Genomic DNA, 21336 nt, shown 5'->3' with positions numbered 1-21336 from the left:
ATTTTACAATGTACTTATAGTTTACATATAGTTTACAATAGGGTTCATGTTCCTATGGAATCTAATGCCGCTGCTGATCTGACACGAGGAGGAGCTCAGATAGTAATGAGAGCAATGGGGAGTGGGTGTAAATATGGATGAAACTTCACTTACTCGCCCACTGCTCACCTCCTGCTGTGCGGCCTGGTTCCTAACACTGGTCTCTGGTCCAAGGAATGGGGACCCCTGTTTTAGTGGACTCTGACTTTCTCACTCACTTCATCTGCTACTTATTTTTCTAGGGTAAATAAAACAATTTTTGAATATGGACGAAGTAATGAAGCTAAAAAAGGTATAATTTACTTAACATTGAATCCTTCCCTCTCCTTCCCCATTCACTCTCGTCCCGACTCCTCTTCCTTCTCCCTGTCCTGGAACATTACTAATTGACTCTGATAAGAAATCTTTCTTTCTGGCCATGTTCTTCCTCTTTCGGTCTTAATATTCATGTTTCCTCTGGGGCCACCTCTTCCCATTTGTTTCATGATTCTTCCCTCACTTCATCGCCAGTCCTTTGGTAGCTGTTTCCTCATCTATAATCATGGTTCTCTTGGGTCTGACTGTTCTACCTCCTTAGCAAAAGAGCCATACTGCAGGCCCCTTATCATTATGTGTCACTCCACCATCCACACATCTAGCTGTTAAATAACTACCTCATCTGAAATAAAGGTTTATCATTGATTTGCTTCCAGTAACTACTGAGGACATACCATCTACTTTTTCTAGCTTCTTACTAGAGGTTAAACTATCTATACCTATAAACAAATGTCAGTAGGCATCAATTCCAGCTAGTACAAGGTAAACCCATAAGCAAAACATGCCATAAAGACTAAAATAAGGGAATGGATATAATCTAATTTCTGATTAAACCAGTTTAGTCCAAAACTAGAGTTATTAGTAAGGCAGAACTAGATTAATTTGAAGAGTTGAGAAGAAGAGACTAGACTTCTAAGTTAGAAAATGAAATACTTTTTTGCATCACAATAAAAAGCTGCAGGAGGGGGTAGACCGCCTCATTACTAAGAAGGACCTGTTACAAGAGAGTACTAAAATTTCCTCTTTAATGTAGACATACCATTCCAGTCAAAGGTGCTGGAGTTGTGTCTGTATAGAAGTAAGTTGTCCCACCAACAGTTTCCTTTTGGATCACCTGACCAGAAGATGGAGTCTGAGAAACAGGATTATTAACAGATGTAGAGGCACTAGAAGGCACCATGTAACTTGCTGGATTTGGAGTGTGACTTCTTCTTCTGGGAGCAGGAGAAGTATGTGGAGTAATCTTGGGGGAATGAAGAGGGGAAGACCCAGCAGACAACGACATTCCTGAAGAAGATGTAAAAATGTTTCTTAATGGAGCGATAATTGGTTTTAGAGAACAAGTCTGGAAAATAAAATGCAAACATTCATTTGGAAGAAACATCATCTTTGGGATCGTAAGTGCAAAGATGAAGGAAATAATTTTATCTTGTTTTGTTGTAGAAAAAGCTCTGATTAAAGCAAATGTAAAGTTTCTTTTTTCAAATGTAGTTATTTCCAAATATGTTAGCAGATTTATTGCAAGAATAGTCTCCTCCATATCAAGGTTTACATCAGGAACTTTAATAGCAAGAATGACCAAAAATTTAATAAATTAATGGAAGAGTGGGAAGTAACACAATTGGGGCTTTTTATAAAATTATGCCTTTTATAAAAGAAAAACTTTTATAAAAGTCATAATTCCTTTTTTATTAAGAATCATTCACAATACAAATAGCACATTCCCCAAACATATTACAGTATTAAAAATTCAAAGTATCTAATGAAGAGCTACTAGATTTCATTCAGCCAAATATAATTAACAAAATTGTTTGAAAAAGCAAAAAAAAAAAAAAAAAGTTGAAATACATAGCAGCTTAAGTGCCATATTTTTAATATCAAGCAGTCTGTTGTTTTGATGCCTTTTTGTCATTAACTCTAAACAGGCATACTCTGAAAATTTCTACAGATGCATACTATTTAGAATTAGGCCAATTGATACCATTATGTTCTAGTGGAACAACCACTATGTTCTAGTGGAACAATCACAACCAATAAGAAACATTATGTGCAGAGCACCCTCTATTATGAGTTTATTGTGAAGAAAGGGAAAGGACAATTGTCTTTACCCTTCAGGAGATTCCAAGCTAGCTGAGAAAAAAAGACCAGGTCACATGTAAAAGACATAAAATAACTTAAAAAAACCCAAATATAAACTAATACACTATAAACTACATGCATAAATGCTGATGAAATGCAAATTAATTGAAACCAGGTAGAGTTAATCAAAGGCTTAATGGAAGTGATCAGTTCTGAGCAGATTGAAAAGGGTATTTAGAGCAACAGTTACCCTTCCTGAAAAAAATAAGCTTATCCAGGAACTGTTTTCTGGCTATTTGGTGAATGCCTAAAAACCTTCACCACTGAAATAATATGCCACCTCACAATATAAGAAAAGGGTTACCAAAAATGCCTCTAGTCACAAAATTATGATTAAAAGGGATATGAGTTTCAATTTCTAAGAATTCATAAGATACCGACATGTTTTCTGAAAACATGTAGGTGAACAAAAACAAGCAGAGAACTGAGGTAATACTTTTCTTTTCTCTGGATAGCCCTCTGTACTTTCTGAAGAGCCTCAACATAATTATTTCTGGTTTTCTGAGCAACTAAAGTAGGTAGGTGAGGTAAGTCAGGCTATAAACACCACAGGACATACATGCAAAGTCAACAGCAAAGCCAAGACTCAAACTCAACTCTCCAAATTCCCAATCTAGTACTCCTACTACTATAACACAATGTCTATTGCATTGAGATTAAAATAGGATAGGAATTCTCGAGTTATGTCTTAAAATGTGTGTAAAAGAAACTTAAAAAAACCCCAAACTCCTTAAAAAAATATATGAAGCCAAATTACTATTTATATAAACCTTTTATTTTTTTTAAACTATTCCAGAGCCGTTTTTATCTAACTCTATATTGTACATTTAATTAAAGATTAATCCATACAGCAAAAATTATATTAGACTATTATCAATGGATAAAAACTCCCTACTTGTCTAAAATGAAATGCATTTAGACAGCTTTTCCTAAAGCTAGTCTCTAAGACTTTCCAAAATAAAACTGGCCAAGTAACCAAAGATGAGTAAATTTGTTTACTATTATGACATTAAGTAATACAACAGAACTACAATTCTTGAGCACTTTCAATGTTTCAGGCACTAATCTAAGTGCTCCACATCCATCAGTCTACTTAATCCTCACAACCACCCTGTGAGGTAGGTATAGTATATTTATTTCAGAAGAGAAACTAACTTAAAAGATCAAAATAATTACTGTAAGGACAAATATAGGTAATTCAGCAACAGAATCAAGATTCAAACTCAGGCTGATTTAATTCCAAAGTCAGTGCTCTCAGCCCACATGCTATATAGTTGCCCAATTCCTAAGTCTTACACACACACACACACACACAGGAAATCAATTACATGCTTTACAAGCTTTAGTGTGACTACTAAAGCTATGTGGGGATGGGGCTATGTGTAGCATAGGCTGAAGGGAAAGCTTATGACATCAAAGTAGGTATATAAGTGAGACAAATAGTAGAATCTCTCTTTAAGACTGAGTACGTGGAAAGAGATTACCATAAAAACAATCTAAGGTGAGCTAAGATAGAAATTCACCTACAGTAGAATTTACTGTAGGGTATCAAGAGTTCTCTTAAGAATTCTAAATTTTGTGAGGTTATTTTAATACAAAGTTGCAGAAATAAAATTTGAGTTCATCTCTGAGCTGAGGCTGACTGGAGTTACTTAAATACATTCAAAATGTAAGCTGAGTGCAGTGGTGTGAGCCTGTAGTCCCAGCTACCTGGGAGGCTGAGGCAGAAGGATCGCTTGAGCCCAGGGATTTGAGGCTGCGTGAGCCATGCAGCGCCTATGAACAGCCACTGTGCTCCAGTCTGGGCAACATAGCGAGACCCTGTCTAAAGGGAAAAAAAAAAAAAAAAGGAAAGCAGGAAAAAGAAAAGAAAGAACATTCAAAATAAAACATGTACAACAGTAAGCATCACCACCCCCGCCAATAAGGATAATAGGATATTTAAATTGCATAGGAAATTAAAAACTAAATTGCTGAAATACCTAATCTAGTCACAAAAGGCACAGCTTTGTGTCATCTGTATATTTTATAAGTGTATTAAAGAACTGAGTAAAATATCTACACATCCGCTTGGAGAGAGGTATTCTGTATTTAGTATTATGAAGACAATACTAACAAGATGCCCACTCTTAAGTGCCTACATATAGTACTAAATTATAAACAGCAAGAAAGAATAGAACCACACTACAGGAACAAGTAGTTTAAAATAGGATGCTGAATTAAAATGAACAGATTCTGCTCAAATTAAGAAAATCTGATTGAAAGTTAAGAATTCTTAATTTAAAATGACATCTTCCATTGCACATTATTTAATGTTTAACCACAGGAATCTTACGCTAAAAGGGTTTGAGGAAACCATTTGATATAATAAAACTAAAGGTCTTCTTTTAATAATGAGGTACATCAGATACACTGTAATAGAAGTTTCTTCTTCTTCATTAGAAACTTCATGTTTCACACATAAATATTCTCATATAATTTCAATCTTTCCATATACAGCAGGGAAAGGGCTACCAATGGTTACTGGAACACCCTGATATTAACTGACACTCAATCAACAGAGCACTAAAGCAAATATAGTAATACATAGAAGATCAGCATAACAACAATCTAGAAGGATGAAAATTTGTATTCTAAATATTCTAAATTAAGAATATTTCACTTTTGTATTTCATTTTTTGTATTACTTTTTGTCACTCTTGAAATGACATTCTGATGACATCAGTATACAATAATTACACTATAACTTCTAAAGTGAATATGCAAACTGAGATATTTAAAAGTAATGTATGATAAATTAACTGCTTTAGGGCATTTGAAAAATGACTCTCGAAAGTACCCAATTCAAATAAAAGTAAGGAACAATACAGGAATGTCCACTGGAGAAATTAACTGGAACTGACAAAAGAAAGAAATGAGATTTTAAAAACTTCAAGGCTAATTTATAAAGGCAAAGCATCACTGCTTTTTTGGATGACACAATTCTATTTCTGGAAAACCTAAGAGAAACAACATAAAAAACTCCTGAAAAATAATTACAGAATTCATTAATGATTAGAAAATTAATATATACCAAATCAGCACCCTTCCTAAATACAACCAACCAGTTAGGACAATATTATTTCTGGAAAATGAGAGACTAAACTAACATGGACACCCTCCCTCAACCCCCACCAATGTTATGAACGCACAGAACTGTGAGATAAAACACAACATCCCAACATTTAAAATATACCTGATCAAAAAAAAAAGGCCTGTCACAGTGGCTCACGCATATAATCCCAGCACTTTGGGAGGCCAAGGCAGGCAGACCACCTGAGCTCAGGAGTTCAAAACCAGCCTGGCCAACATAGCAAAACCCCATCTCTACTAAAAATACAAAATTTAGCTGGGTGTGGTGGTGCGCACCTGTAATCCCAGCTCCTCAGGAGGCTGAGGCAGGAGAATCATTTGACCCTGGGAGGTGGAGGTTGCCATGAGCCAAGATCACACCATTGTACTCCAGCCTGGGCAACAGAATAAAACTCTGTCTCAAAACAAACAAACAAACAAACAAACAAACCCCAAGAGCAAGAAACTAAAGCAGAATCTGAAGCCGGGCGCTTATGTCGTGGAGTTTGGGGAATTATAAGCTAGGTCAGATACAGTCTCTACAAGTTGAGTTTCTAAGGCCCACAAGGGTACATGAAATGTGGCCATGAGCCCACAGAATACAGAAAATGAAACTAAAACCCCTGTGTAAAACCAGGACTCTGGAAAAGCAGTAAATACAGGACATTTCTATCCGCTCACTGAACAAAAAGGGAAGCCTGTCTGTCGAAGAGCAATGGAGAAAAAGGAGGAAGGTTGGAGGACTGGGGTGATGTCTTAAGAGAAATGGAAACCACATGCCTGTTCCATGCCTAAGTATAAGAGAGAAAATCCTCATGAGATTCCATGTTACAGGAATCCCGACAAGAAATCAACACAATACTCGACCTGCTTTGGAAAAACTCTTCAGACACCTTGCTGAAGCAAACACCAAACTATTTTGATGAACACTTCCACAAAAATGACAACATACAAGAACCTTCCACAGAAAATAATCCCACTTAAAAGAACTCATAAGAACGAGCATGTACAACATACTTGAGAATTAGCAACACAAGAAGAAAGAGTCCAGGTAACAGAACCATATAAAACAGATTATAAAATATAATTACTACTGAGGTGATTAAGAATATGAAAGAACGGACAAACATCACAAAAGAATAAGGTATCTGTAATTCTAAAACAGAGTGCACTGGCTCTTTAAGAGTGAAAATGTAAGCATTAAAATTAAAGGGAAAAAACATCAAAAGATGCATTAAATAGCAAAGTAGATAAATCAAAGAAGGAAACAATAAATTAGATAAATCAAAGAGGGAAACAATAAATAAATAAATAAAGATCTGAGGAAATTAACCAGAAATAAAACCTGGAAAATTTAAAAGAGTAGTTAAGAGATACAAAATAATGAAAATGTAAATATCCAGGAAAAGAAGAAAAGAATACTGGAGAAGCAACATTCGAAAAAATAGATTCGAGATTTTCAAGAACTCAGCACACAACTCCTCATTCAAGAAGTCCTAAGTAAGAGCTCTCAGCAGAGGCTGAGTGTGGTAGCTCAGACCTGTAATCCCAGCATGTTGGGAGGCTGATGCAGGCGGACTGCTTGAGGCCAGGCGTTAGAGGCCAGTCTGGGCAACATGGTGAAACCCCGTCTCTACAAAAAATATAAAAAATTAGGCCGGGTGTGGTGGCTCATGTTTGTAATTCCAGCACTTTGGGACACTGAGGCGGGTGGGTCACCTGAGGTCAGGAGTTTGAGACCAGCCTGGCCAACATGGTGAAACCCCGTCTCTACTAAAAATACAAAAATTAGTCAGGCATGGTGGCAACATGCCTGTAATTTCAGCTACTTGAGAGGCTGAGGCAGGAGAATCACTTGAACCAGGGAGGCAGAGGTTGCAGTGAGCAGAGGTTGCACCACTGTTCCAGCCTGGGTGACAAGAGTGAAACTCCGTCTCAAAAAAATAATTAAATTAAATTAAACCAGACATGGTATGCACCTGTAGTCCCAGCTACTCAAGAGGCTGAGGTGGAAGGACTGCTGGAGCCCAGGGAGGAAAATGGTAAAGGGAGCTATGATCGTGCCACTGCACTCAGGCCTGGGTGACAGAGAGATGCTGTTTAAAAAAAAAAAAAAAGAGTTCTGAGCAAAATAAGTCCCTTCTACCAATTATGCAAAAATGCAGCATGCAAAAGACAAAGAGAAAATCTTAAAAGCTACCAGAAAATAGACAAATGATCTAACAAAAGAAAAATAATTATGCTAACTGTATCAGCAACACTGAACAATGAAATTTTCAAAGGAGAAAAGATAACTTGTCTACTTGAAATTTATATACAATCTACAAATGAAGAGAGAAAGACATGTTTAAGGTTTGTCACTAGCATCTCCATGGTGAAAGAACTATTAAATGATCAACTTCACTAAAAAGGAAACTCCCCTCTTAAAAGGCATGGAATGTAAAAATATGTGAGAAAATCTGAATAAGCACTGACAGTAAAAGAATAAAAGTCAAAGTGTAACTAAAAATTCTAGATAACTAAAACACTGAAGGGGGACAGGAAGGCTTAAAGTCATTAAAAATTCTTATTGGCCGGGTGCAGTGGCTCACGCCTGTAATCTCCACACTTTGGGAGGCTGAGGAGGGTAGATCCCTTGAGGTCAGAAGTTCGAGACCAGCCTGGTCAACATGGTGAAACCCCATCTCTACTAAAAATACAAAAAATTAGCCAGGTGTGGTGGCAGGCACCTGTAGTCCCAGCTACTCGGGAGGCTGAGACAGGAGAATCACTTGAACCCAGGAGATGGAGGTTGTGGTGAGCCGAGGTCACGCCACTGTACTCCAGCCTAGGCAACAGAGCGAGACTCCATCTCAAAAAAAATAAATAAATAAAAATCTTGTGTTAATATTTTTACTGCCCATCTCTTCAACAATTCCATACTTAGTTAAAGCATGAATGGTAAAAATCTAGTGGTGACCATGTGAAACAGAAATATAATATATAACATCCAACACCTACTTCATACCATATACAAAAATTACTTCAAAATGAATCAAAACCCTAAATGCACAAAATACAACAAAGAAAACACAGGGATAAACCATTGTGACTTTCAGTCGAGCAATGGCTTCTTATGATACGACAAGTATTGCCAGTGGAGCAGATGCAAGAAATAAATAACAAACAAACAAATAAATAAATAAAAGATAGGACAAGTAAAGCACAAGCAACCAAAAACATTTTTTAATCAGCCTTCATCAAAATTTAAAACTTTTTGTAACTCATAGGAAACTATCAAGAAAGTGAATAGGCAACTCACAAAATAGGAGAAAATATTTGCAAATCATATATTTAATAAAGGTCTAACATGCAATGGTCAGTTCAATAGATGTTGAAAAAAATATCTGACAATATTTAACATCCCTTTATGATAAAAACTCACAAAAAACTGGGTAAAAAAGAAACTTACACCAAAACAATAAAAGCTATATAGGACAAACCCACAGCTAACACCATATCGAATGAGAAAAATTAAAAGCCTTTCCTCTGGCCCAGCACTTTGAGAGGCCAAGACAGGAAGATGGTTTGAGCTCAGGAATTTTAAACCAGCCTAAACAATACAGCAAAACCCTATCTCTACTAAAAATTCAAAAAATTAGGGCATGGTGGTATGCGCCTGTAGTCCCAGCTACTCGGGAGGCTGAGGTGGGAGGACTGCTTGAGCCCAGGAGGCAGAGGTTGCAGTGAGCCAAGATTGCACCACTGAACTCCAGCCTGAGTGACAGAGCGAGACCCTGTCTTAAATTTAAAAAGAAAAAAAAAAGAGCCTTTCCTCTAAGATCTGGAACAAGACAAGGATGCCCATTTTCATCACTTTTATTCAATATATAGTACTGGAAGTCCTAGTCCCAGCAATTAGGCAAGAGGAAAAAACAAAGGCAAACAGTTTGGAAAGGAAAAATCTAATCATCCTTGTTTGTAGACAACGTGATGTTATATTTAGAAACACCAAAAGACTCCACCCAAAAACTGTCAGAAGTGATAAACAAACTTAGTAAAAGTTTCAGGATATGAAACCAACTTAAAAAAACCAGTAACATTTATATATGCCAACACAGCGAACAACCTGAAGAAATCAAGAAAGCAATCCCATTTGCAATAGCCACAAAAAATATAGAATATCTAGGAATAAATTTAACCAAAGAAGTGAAAGATCTCTACAAGCAAAACTATAAAACACTGATGAAAGAAACTGAAGAGGACACAAAAAGAGTGAAACATATCCCATGCTCATGAATTGGAAGAATTAATATTGTTAAAATGTTAATACTACCCAAAGCAATCTACAGATTCAACACAATCTGTCAAAATATCAAGGACATTCTTTGCATAAACAGAAAAAACAATCCAAAATTCATATGAAACTACAAAAACCTGAATAGCCAAAGCATTCTGACCAAAAATAACAAAGCACGAGACATCTACTACTTGCTTCAAAATATATTACAAAGTCACAGTAACTGAAACAGTATGGTACCTGCATAAAAACAGACACACAGACCAATGGAACAGAACACAGAACTTGAAATAAATACACATATTTATAGGCAACTAATTTCCCATAAAGGTGCCAAGAACACCTATTGGGGAAAAGATGGTCTCTTCAATAAATGGTGTTTGGGTAACTGGATAACACATGCAGAGAATGAAGCTATATTCCTTTCTCTTACCATATGCAAAGATCAAATCAAAATGGATTAAAGACTTAAATTTAAGACTTGAAACTATTAGGAAAAAAACATTGGGAAAGCCCTCAGGACATTAGTCTGGGCAAAGATATTTTGCGTAAGATCTCAAAAGCATAGGCAACAACAGCAAAAATAGACAAATGGGACTATATTAGACTAAAAAGTACCTGCACAGCAAGAGAAACAATCAACAAAGTGAAGACAATCTGCAGAAAGAGAGAATATATATGCACACTATCCCTTCATCAGGAAATTGATGATTAGTATAAAGAACTCAAACACCTCAATAGAAAAATAAATAAATAAAAATAAATAAATAAATCCAAACAGTCTGATTTTAAAATAGGCAAAAGATCAGGACCGACATTTCTCAAAAGAAGACATACAAATGGCCAAGTTATATGAAAAAAGTCCAGCATTATTAATCACCAGGGAAATGCAAATCAAAACCACAATGAGATCATATTACCCCAGTTAAAGTGGCTTTTATCAAAAAGACAAAAACTATGAATACTGTGAGGATATAGAGAAAGGAGAACATTGGTATGCTGTTGATAGGAATGAAAACAAGTACAGCCATTATGGAAAACAGTATGGAGGTTCCTCAAAAAAACTAAAAACAGAACTGCCATATGATCCAGCAGTCCCACTGCTGGGTTTATACAAAGAAAAGAAATCAGTATGTAGAAGAGATATCTACATTCCCATGTTTATTGCAGGACTATTCACAATAGCCGAGATACAGAGTCAACTGAAGTGTCCATTAATGGATGAATGAAGAAAATGTGGTACATACATACAATAGAATATTCTTCAGTCATAAAAAAAAAATGACATCCTGTCATTTTCAGCAATATAAGATGGTACTGGAGGTCATTATGTTAAGTGAAATAAGGCCAGGAACAGAAAAATAATGAGTGCATGTTCTCACTCATATGCAGGAGCTTAGAAAGTAGATCTCATAGAGATAGAAAGTAGACTGGTGGTTACCAGAAGTTGAGAAGTGTTGGTGGGTGGGGGACTGAAGAGGTTGGTTAACGGGTACAAAAATACAGTTAGAAGGAATAAGATTTAGGGTTCAATAGTATAGCAGGTGACTACAGTTAACAATTTATTGTATAATTCAAAATAGCTAGAAGAGAAGAAGTGAAATATTCCCAACACAAATGTTTGAGGTAATGGCTATCCCAATTTCTCTAATTTGATCATTACACATCGTACGCATGTATCAAAATAACACACATACCAGCAAATTATGTACAGTTATTATGTATCAATTTAAAAAAAACAGGTCTAGTATGAAGAAGAATATAAAAACCACACAATGATTTAAAAAAATCAAACAAGTAAATTTAAAACTGGGCAAAGGATTTGAATAGACATTTTTTTCCAAAGAACACATACAAATGGCCAATAAGCACATGGAAAACTCCTCAAAATCTTTAGTCATTAGGGACACAGAAATCAAAACCACAATAATATACTGTTTCATACACACTAGGATGGCTACAATCAATTGCTATGACCCTAACAGTGGATTTTTGATTCCACTACTAGGTATATTACCAAAGAGCACTAAAAACGTAGGTTCGCACAAAAACATGTACATGAATGCTCATAGTAGCATTATGCATAATTACCAAAAGTGGAAATAATCCAAATGTCTATCAACTGATAAGCAGGTAAACCAAATATGATATATCCACTAATGGAATATTATTCACCCATAAAAAGGAAATACTGACATACACTACAACAAGAATGAACCTTGAAAACATTAGCTGAAAGAGGCTAGACATAAAAAAGCCACATATTATATGATTCTATTTATATGAAATGTGCAGAACAGGCAAATCTATAAAAAGTCAGAAAATAGATTAGTGGTTTTCAGGGAATGGAGAGAGAGAAAAACGGGAAGTGTTGGTTAACAGATACAAAGTTTCCTTTTGGGGTGATGAAAATGCTGTGGAATTTGAATGGTAATGGTTCCATGATCTGTTGATATATTAAAACCTTCTGAATTACATACTTTAAAAGGATTGATTTTATGGTATGTTAATTATATCTCAATAAAAAAATTAATATTCAAATCACTGCTTGGGTGTAGGGGAGAAGAATCAAAAGGGATCAAGAAAACTATCAATCAAATGTGGGAGGGGTGTTGGGGGGACAACGAAATACAATGTAAAAAAAAAAAAAGGAACCCATTTACATTTACTAGCAGCAACAAAAAAGATAAAATCTGTAGATATAAACAACTAGAACTGTATAAGACCTGTATGAAGAAAACATAAAAACCTACTGACAGAAATAACGGATTACTTAAACAAAGGGGAATAAACACTCATACTTATTTGTTATAAAGATGTCAATTCTACCCTAAAATAATCTAAAATTATGATGCTAGCTCAATAAAAATACCAATAGGATTTAAAAATATTAGCCAAGCTGGCCGGCCACATTGGCTCACGCCTATAATCCCAGCGCTTTGGGAGGCTGAGGTGGGCGGATCATGAGGTCAGGAGTTCAAGACCAGTCTGACCAACATGGTGAAACCCTGTCTCTACTAAAAATACAAAAATTAGCCGGGCGTGGTGACGCGTGCCTGTAATCCCAGCTACTCAGGAGGCTGAGGCAGGAGAATCGCTTGAATCCAGGAGGCGGAGGTTGCAGTGAGCCAAGATCGCAGCACTGCACTCCAGCCTGGGTGACACAGCGAGACTCCACCTCAAAAATAAAATAAAATAAAATAAAACAAAACAAAATAAAAATATTAACCAAGCTAATTATATCTATGTGGGGGAAAAAAAGCATCAAGAATAGCCAGAAAAAAACTACTGAAGAAAAGAAAAATAATTAAGGATGAAATTGCAGAAAATTTAAAAGAAAAAAACAAAAACAAGATAAAAAATTAAGAAGAAAAAAGTGGGCCATAACACCATTAGACACTGAAAAATGATCAAACCTACAGTAATGAAGATAGATGTTTGATAGAGGCTCATATGAACAGTGCAAAAGAATAGGATACCAAAACCAATATCAAATACGTATATATAAAATCAGTATAACATAAAGGTAATACTTTATGTTATACTCAGACTTCAAGGGAGGAGATGACCTGCTCAATAATCAGATGTGACAACTTGCTAGCCATTACTAAACAATGAAGTGAATAAACAGATGGTTATATAGATAAAATCAAAAAAGTGAATCTCCCTTTCATTCATTACACCCACATAAATTTCACATGAATATTCAGACTAAATATTTAAGAGTTTAAAATAAAATAACTCAGACTCCTTTTTAAAATATGCTGTTATGAAGAAACAAAATCCAAAGGTCAAAAAATAAAATGTTCATCAATTTAACCTCTTCAAGAGACAAAAATTGCTACAGAACAAAAAAAGATACCTGCAACACTTAATAAAGGTCTAGTCTGCTTAACATATAGTTCTTAAAATCATAAAGAAAACAGAAAGCAAGCAGTGGAAAATAAACAAATTATACAACTAGCCAGTTTGCAGAAAAGAAAAATGCCTCAAACATTAAAAGATGCTCATGTCTGGTGCTAATTAAAAAGATGCATCTTTTCTGAAAGATTTTATGTTTCAAAAAAAGAACTAGGCCAGGTGCGGTGGCTCACGCCTGTAATCCCAGCACTTTGGGAGGCTGAGGAAGGCAGATCACGAGGTCAGGAGTTCGACAACAGCCTGACCAACATGGTGAAATCCCATCTCTACTAAAAATACAAATGTTAGCTGGGCGTCGTGGCACGCACCTGTAATCCCAACTACTCAGGAGGCTGAGGCAGGAGAATCACTGGAATCTGGGAGGCAGAGTTTACAGGGAGCCGAGATCACACCACTGCACTCCAGCCTGGATGACAGAGCGACTCCCTCTCAAAAAAAAAAAAAAACCTGAAGAGATAGAAATTAAAAATGGCTCACTGTTGGCCTCTTCTCAGATTGGCATAGATTAAAAAAAAAAAAAAGTTTAATCAGACCATTATTAAAAGGCTGTGTGGAATATAAACACTGCCATAGACTTCTGGTATCTTTTTAGGTCAACATAGCAACACCTACCAATTAAAACATTTTCATTATGATAATGGTAAGTAATTCAAAGTGTAAGTAATTCCAATGAAGACAGACACAAATGAAAAATAAAAGCTGTGAATTTCATAAAAGTGAAAATTTTTGTCTCACTTATGTTTTTGGACCATAAGAGTCACTGAATAAATGCCTCATGAATTATTGTCAAGGTTTTAAATCCATTCCAGCAAAATCTGGAATATTTGCTTCAACCAGAAAAGTTAAAAAGGGTATCCAAATCAAGTGCATCTGAGATTCCAGAGTGAAGATCATCCTAAATAGGGAAATATCAAAAACATTCTTTTTAAAATCAGTAACAAGACAAAAATATCAACTATGAGCACTCCTCTGTAACATTGTACTAAAGGCCCTAGCCAGCACAAGATGGCAGGAAAAAAAGCTGGAAGAGAAGAAATAAAGCTATCATTGTTTGCCATCATCCAAATACAAGAATCTACAAAATATTTGAAATAAGAGTTTATCAGGGTGACCAAATATAAAAGTTTACCATATATCTAAACATCAGAAATAATCCATTTAAAAGATTTTTTTAAAGACACCAATTATGATACCAGTGAGTACTACAAAGCATCTTGTATAAAGATACAAAATAAACCTAATGAAATATGTATAAGACCTAAACATGAATAATTACAAAACTTTGTGGAAAGACATTAAAGACAACCTGGGAACAACTGGAGAGGGAGAACCCATCCATGTTCATAGACTGGAAGACAATACTGTAACGAAGATTCTTTTCAAATTTTCTAAAGATTAATACAGCTTCTCTGAAGACACCATGATGCTTCATGTACCCACACATCAAAAAAGCTTCTCCCTCCTCTCATACATCAACAGCTGTACTTGCCAACACCAAATACTCTAAACCTCAACCTCACAGTAAATTCTAGTTCATCCTTCTGAAATATCTTCTTACTTGATGAAGATTTTCTTGACACCCATATCTAAAAATTATTCCCATCACTTTGTTCTTCTTTTTGCTGCAAATACCACATCTGATTCAATCGTTCTATGGGGAAGAACTGTGCCTTAATCCTCTCTGTATTCCCATCTACACATGTAAATGGCACACTGTGTAGATGGGAAATTATTCAACAAATAATTTTGTTGAAAAGAAATGGATTAGAGGTGAAGATCTCCTCTTTTCTTGGTACCAACAACCAAGATGCTAAATACAGCAATAGCTATCATCATCAAATTGCCTGCAATGACGAAGGCCATCATGGAAGTACTAAGCATAACAAAAATCTGGGGGCAGAGGAAAAGTAAATGATCATGCTATCAAGCACCATATATGTCAGTCAATACTATTTAAAAGCAAACATGACACAACCCACTAGACACTATGAGAGAAATAGAGGAATGTGAAGGAATCTGGGATGAAGGACATTCTTCTGACAAAGTCTCATTACTCTAGTATGTGTTACTTTTTCTAGGTCAATGCAATCTGGGTAAACCTAGGTTATACAAATAGTTTTAATGAAGTTCCAATAACCAAACTAAATCCTCAATAATAAATTGTCATGTCTAACTACATTGAAGAAAATGATTTAGATTAGAAATTAATAAAACATATGTCATCTTGAACAGATGACTTGAGAATATGTGAAGCATTATCTTCTTAATAACAAGGCCAATATCTGGGGCTTTTGCCATGAGAAAAATCATACTAAGGAACTTATGAAATCATAATCAAAATACAAACAATGTGCTACTACTACAAATACTTCTTATTCATTTTTAACTAAATTCCCCAAATCACCCCCCAAAATTAAAGAATACACACTTATAGCCCAAAACACAGACACTATGTTTATATCCCCAAATTCTAAGAGTCCTAAACATGTTAAGAATGAATAAAGTCTCTTCTTTGACTTTCCTTATGATTCAAAGAGTAGAAATAAATTATCCAAAGTTGAGTTCAACGAAGCCTCACTCACAACCTCCACCCCTGCCACCACCACTTGTTATTTCAGTGCTTCAGAGACAAGCTTTGTTCCTTAGACCATTTCTATCACTGGCTCTTCTTAACAGAAGAAGAAACTGAGTTTAAGGAAGGTATTTCAGCATAATTACTATTTCAATTAAAGTTTGAATGTCGCAGCATTATTTGCAATTGATGCAACCTAGTCAAAAAAATTCCCAAGCTCTAGATGACTATATACTGTATGCAAGTACAGCCTTCTGTTGAAGAGAACTTTCTCTTTTCTTTCTTTTGTCTTTTTTTTGAAACAGGGTCTCACTCTGTTGCCCAGGCTGGAGTTCAGTGGTGCCAACATGGTTCACTGCAGCCTCAACTTCCCAGGCTCAAGCAATCATGTACTGCCTCACCCTCCCTAGTAGCTTGGATCACCAGCACATGCCACCACCCCTGGCTCATTTGTGTATTTTTTGTAGAGACAGGGTCTCAACATGTTGCCCAGGCTGGTCTTGAACTCTGGACTCAAGCAACCTTGCCGCATCGGCTCCCAGCAAAGTGTTGGGATAACAGGCATGGGCCACCACACCCGGCCGAAAAGGAAAATTTAAAAGTGGACACAAATAAAGATATGACTGGGACAAACAAGCCATAGGCATATGTATGTTTTAAACACAGATCTCATCCCAGAATACAGTGTACAATATAAAACCAACCACTTCACCATCCAAAAATCAATAGAATCAGAAAGTAAACACTAAAATAATACTAGCCTTTACTTCTTTCTTCAAAATAATTTCATTTTTTCAATCAAATTAACCTTTGCAGAGAAAATCAAATCTGGCAAAAAATGTTCTTAATCAAAAGTATCAAGCTTAACAAGGTAATAAAAATCATGCAGCTAATGGAGCGAAAGTTGAATTTTCTGCAAACTCATTTGTCTAAAGCCCAATTTTCTAAACTCTGCCATGATGGATGACTATTTGTACTTCTAGCCTAATCAATCAAAGATATTTAAAGAATCTACTCAAATACTGGCTAGGTAATACTATCATTACTCCTATATATTTTCAACCATACCAACTTTCAAATGATTAAAATAAAATTTATACATTTATAATCTTTTAATTCTTAAATAACAAAATTATATGTGTTACCACACAGACACAGCTTTGGGATTTCCTATGTCATCCCACAGCATGTTTTATCTTCAAAAAGACAATCCACTGTATCCCTGTATAATTATGGTCCAGAAAATTAGGGTATGAAGATTTTTATTCTGTAGCTTAAATCCCTCATGTTTCAGATTAAAAATCCATATAATTAAACATTATAATTAATCTCATTTCCTCAAAGATTGATTTTTAAAAGCCTGTAAAGTTTTAGGGTAAAAATTAATTATATCTTATTAATAAAAGTTATCTAAAAAGCATGTTAGCCATAAGCCAAAATATACTCACTAAACTAGCAAAATATTTACTACTCAAATTAAGTTCCATTAAATCTTAAAAATTCTAAGGCACAAATGCATACTACCTTTGCAAAGATGAAATAATCCAAGTGTCAAAAGGTTTACTTGAGAGAAATGTTTATAACCTCATATATTTAAAAAAAAGGAAACTTGGATTCATAAGTAGACTGCAAAGCTTCTATGCTGACCTCTCAGTGCATACAAATTCTTGCTGGCAAAAAAAGCAGTAAAATTTCTCCACTTTAAAGAAGTTTGACAATAAAATAAAAACGAAGTCAGTAAGAATACTGATGTTAATTGACAGAACTGATTCCTTCACAAACCCTGTTTTCACAACAGCAACCCCTTATGATTAGGGGAATTAAAAGTTGCTGAACTCAACAATCCCTTCAGTTAAACAAACAGACCCCTCATAGAGCTGTCCAACGCTGCCCAAACTATCCATCCTTTAGTCGAATCAGTCAGTTTCATGAATTGTAGGATTTATCTTCAAGTCCAGTGCTGACTCAGAGGGTAGCTTGTTCCCTAGAGAAAACAACCAACAAAAATCAGAACAGCTACTGCTCATAAGCTCTTTCAACACCCAAGTGGAAAGGACAAACTTATTGGGTCCAAAAAAATAGTTCAACTTCCTTTCAACTACAGAAGTAGCCAATGAACCGAAGGCATCTATATGTCATAGGCAGTTCTTGATTAAAGCTTTCACTCAGTTACAGTGAGACTGTTAAATAGCTAACAAAGTTTTCAAGAAAAGCTATAGCACAAACCATATGGTTTCTCACTGGGAAGAATTATGAAGGGAACATAAATGGAAAGTATTGTAAGGGCCAAAGCTATTTTTATTTTGTTGTATTTTATCTTTGAAAAGTTGGTTACTTTCCGTGGGGGGGGCGGGGGTGGGATTAAAAGTCTCCACCAGAAAAGCAGTTTGGATATCTAGAGTAACTCTGCTTAATGCCATACATAATGAACTAGTGAAATGTTACATAATTCCTTAAATTCAAGGTTCTGATTCACTTGTTAAATAAAATATTCTGAATCAAAAGACTGAAAAGAGTAACATGTTCTGTTTCAAGACCTGAAATAGTGACTTGCCTTCCTTATTATGTCTAAAACCAAAAAAAAAAATCAACATGCATAGCCTTTGAGCTTCAAGATATGCCATAACAAAACAAGGGAACATTCCCATTTTATGAGTTAGTGGTTTTGTCTATAATACACTATTATGAAAAAAAGGGGGAAAAAATAAGAAAAGGAACTAAAGAGCTCAAGCTAATTTCAAAACACTGAAACATCATTTTTCCTTTTGTATGAATTAGACTGAAAGTTTTTTTTTTTTGTTTACAAACGTTACTCAAGCCTGCATCCAGACAGAATCATGAAGGTGGCCAATACAACTTTTCATTAAAAAAAGTATCAATGCTATTAATTAATCAAATGAAAATCTATCCTAATCAAAATATATCTTTCTCATTTCCAAGTTTTAACATGAACAAATCTTGATTCTCAGCCATAAACTCAGTGCCTAAGAGCTCAGACTTGTGAAATACAATAGAGTAGTGACCATGCATTGTCTTGAAAATTGTACTCATTTGAATATAGGTATCTGACATTTTGGTTAAGTGTTTTTGTTTGGTTCCTTGGTTTTTAATGCCTTATTGATTCCTCACTTTCCCAACCTTTCAAAAGGGGTTTCAGGGGGATTAAGCACCAATGAGCTAAACACCCATTGTATAATGCCACCTGATAGACATTACCCTTTGGAGAATGACAAAATAATCGCTTATATTACTTTTCTGTATTCTTTGGTTCATATGAGGAATCTCAGCTAAGAAAAGCGCTGCAGCCTTCCCAGCCTCCTTAACCCATGTACTGGTAAATTCCCTCCTGCTGAGAAACAGGCGACCTACGGCAGTGGTTTTAAAACAGTTTTAACTACACCTTAGGCTTCCAGCAGTGCCTCGGGGTTTTGTAAATGCCTGATTTGAATTTCTTTGTATCTGCTTTTCCACTATTTATTAAATAAATAAAAACACACAAATGCAGGTCAAATTAATATGCATTCATGTTTTAACATACCAACACCAATATACTTAATTTGTGTTGGGGTAGGATATTTTCATGCAGACCTCAAGGTAAAGCCTTTATCTTATCACCATTGTGCATACATACAGATTTTTTTTATTAGGAAGGCAGTGACTCTGCAATAATCTTTGTTTAAATGCACATGTACTCAGAGAAACTTGAACACATGAGTACACAACTTACTCATGGAATTCATGATTTTCATGTTACTACATGATTAAAAATATTAAAAAGGAGACTTGAGGGATACAAAGTTAATTATTCTTCTTCACCCACCAATTTCAAGCTATTATATTCAATAAAATACTACATAGCCTTGTTATTCTCACTGAATAACTTTATGAGTTAATATAATAAACCCGAACCTGTAAATTCCAGCTTTATCTGCTTTATGTAACTTTAGGTTTGGGGGTTCACACAGGACTTCACAAGAGTACTGCTGCTATTTTTTAAAAATGTATGAAAACTAATATTCTAAGCTCTAATTAAGTTTTGGTGCTCCTGGTTCACAGGTTCTCTAGGGGCAGAAATGATAATTAAGTCTTAAGGTTTGGTTGCCTGTTCATTTCTGAGTTCCTGTGATATAGCTAAGTTCCAACCCATCTTTCCAGTCTTATTACCTACTAGTCTCTTCTCCCCACATTCTGACAACCCTCAAGAAACAATGTGCCAAACTCTGCAAAGCTGATGGCAAATAAAACTGTTAAAAAGATTTTAAAAGAGGAGCATCAGGTACTTAACATGTAAAAAAAAAAAAAAAATCTGTCTACCTCTAGGCCATTTTCCATTAATTTTTCCGTGTTCCAGCCCAATCTAATGTCTTCACGGGCCTAACAATGCTAATTTTAAAACAAAATTCTACTCTTTGGATATAAATATTTGAAAAGATAAAAAGAAACTCCACATAACAAAAGCAGGGACTAAGAGCCTAAGATAGAGCTCTGTAAAACAAAAGAATCCATATGATCTCAATATTCTAAATAGTCATGCAAAATCATCACTTCTAGAGAGCTGATATTTAACCAATATGCACTGATACCAAGGTATTGTTTGCTTTTAAGAAAAACAAACAAAACAAAACGCTTTGGGAAGCCAAGGCAAGAGGATCGCTTGAGTCCAGGAGTTCAAGACCAGGCTGAGCAACAAAGGGAGACCCCATCTCTACAAAAATAAAAAGAACCCTGCTCTAAGCCTATGGCTTGGTACCATGTCTGAGATTTTCTTCACAGATATTCAGTCTTTACCTAATTCAGACTAAATTAATTTTTAAACATTCACTGAGAACATTGTCTTTATGCTAAACTGGTTAAAACAAACAGAAAAAATAACAAACTTCACTGATTCTCAACTGCCTATTTTTAAAACAGATAAAAAAAAATTATCCTTCCTTTAAAAACCATCTCAGTTCCTCTTCCATGAAAGTTTTTTCCTTTATACCCTCATTCAAATCAGATAAAATTTACCTTCCTTCAAATTTTCTGGCACTTTGAACATTTTTTACTCTAGATGTAAAGGGGTATATGTTAGAATCTCCAGTGAATTTTTAAAAAATATAGATAAAGGCTGATGCTCCAAATCTGTGTTTTTGATTTAATAGGTCCCAGATGGGGACTAGAGAATTTATATTTTCAAAGCACCGTATGTGATTCTGATCTGTACCTGTATATGAAAGCTCATTGGAACCAGCATGAGATC

General features: G+C 35.3%; 1 protein-coding gene across 4 annotated transcripts in view; it reads right to left on the bottom strand.

Annotated features, from left to right (window-relative positions):
* Positions 1 to 21336, bottom strand: part of PAN3 (poly(A) specific ribonuclease subunit PAN3) — a 157057-nt gene that overhangs the window by 37226 nt on the left and 98495 nt on the right. For all 4 annotated transcript variants that reach the window (XM_024230896.3, XM_054528848.2, XM_054528849.2 and 1 more), the window contains one exon: positions 1115 to 1362. In XM_024230896.3, the coding sequence (XP_024086664.2) occupies positions 1115 to 1362 (248 nt within the window). The remainder of the gene's footprint in view (positions 1 to 1114; positions 1363 to 21336) is intronic.

Source organism: Pongo abelii, chromosome 14 (genome assembly GCF_028885655.2).
Source record: "Pongo abelii isolate AG06213 chromosome 14, NHGRI_mPonAbe1-v2.0_pri, whole genome shotgun sequence".
NCBI classification, from domain to species: Eukaryota; Metazoa; Chordata; class Mammalia; order Primates; family Hominidae; genus Pongo; species Pongo abelii.
Note: the sequence above shows the minus strand (reverse complement) of the source record. Positions and strands in the feature narration are given on the sequence as shown.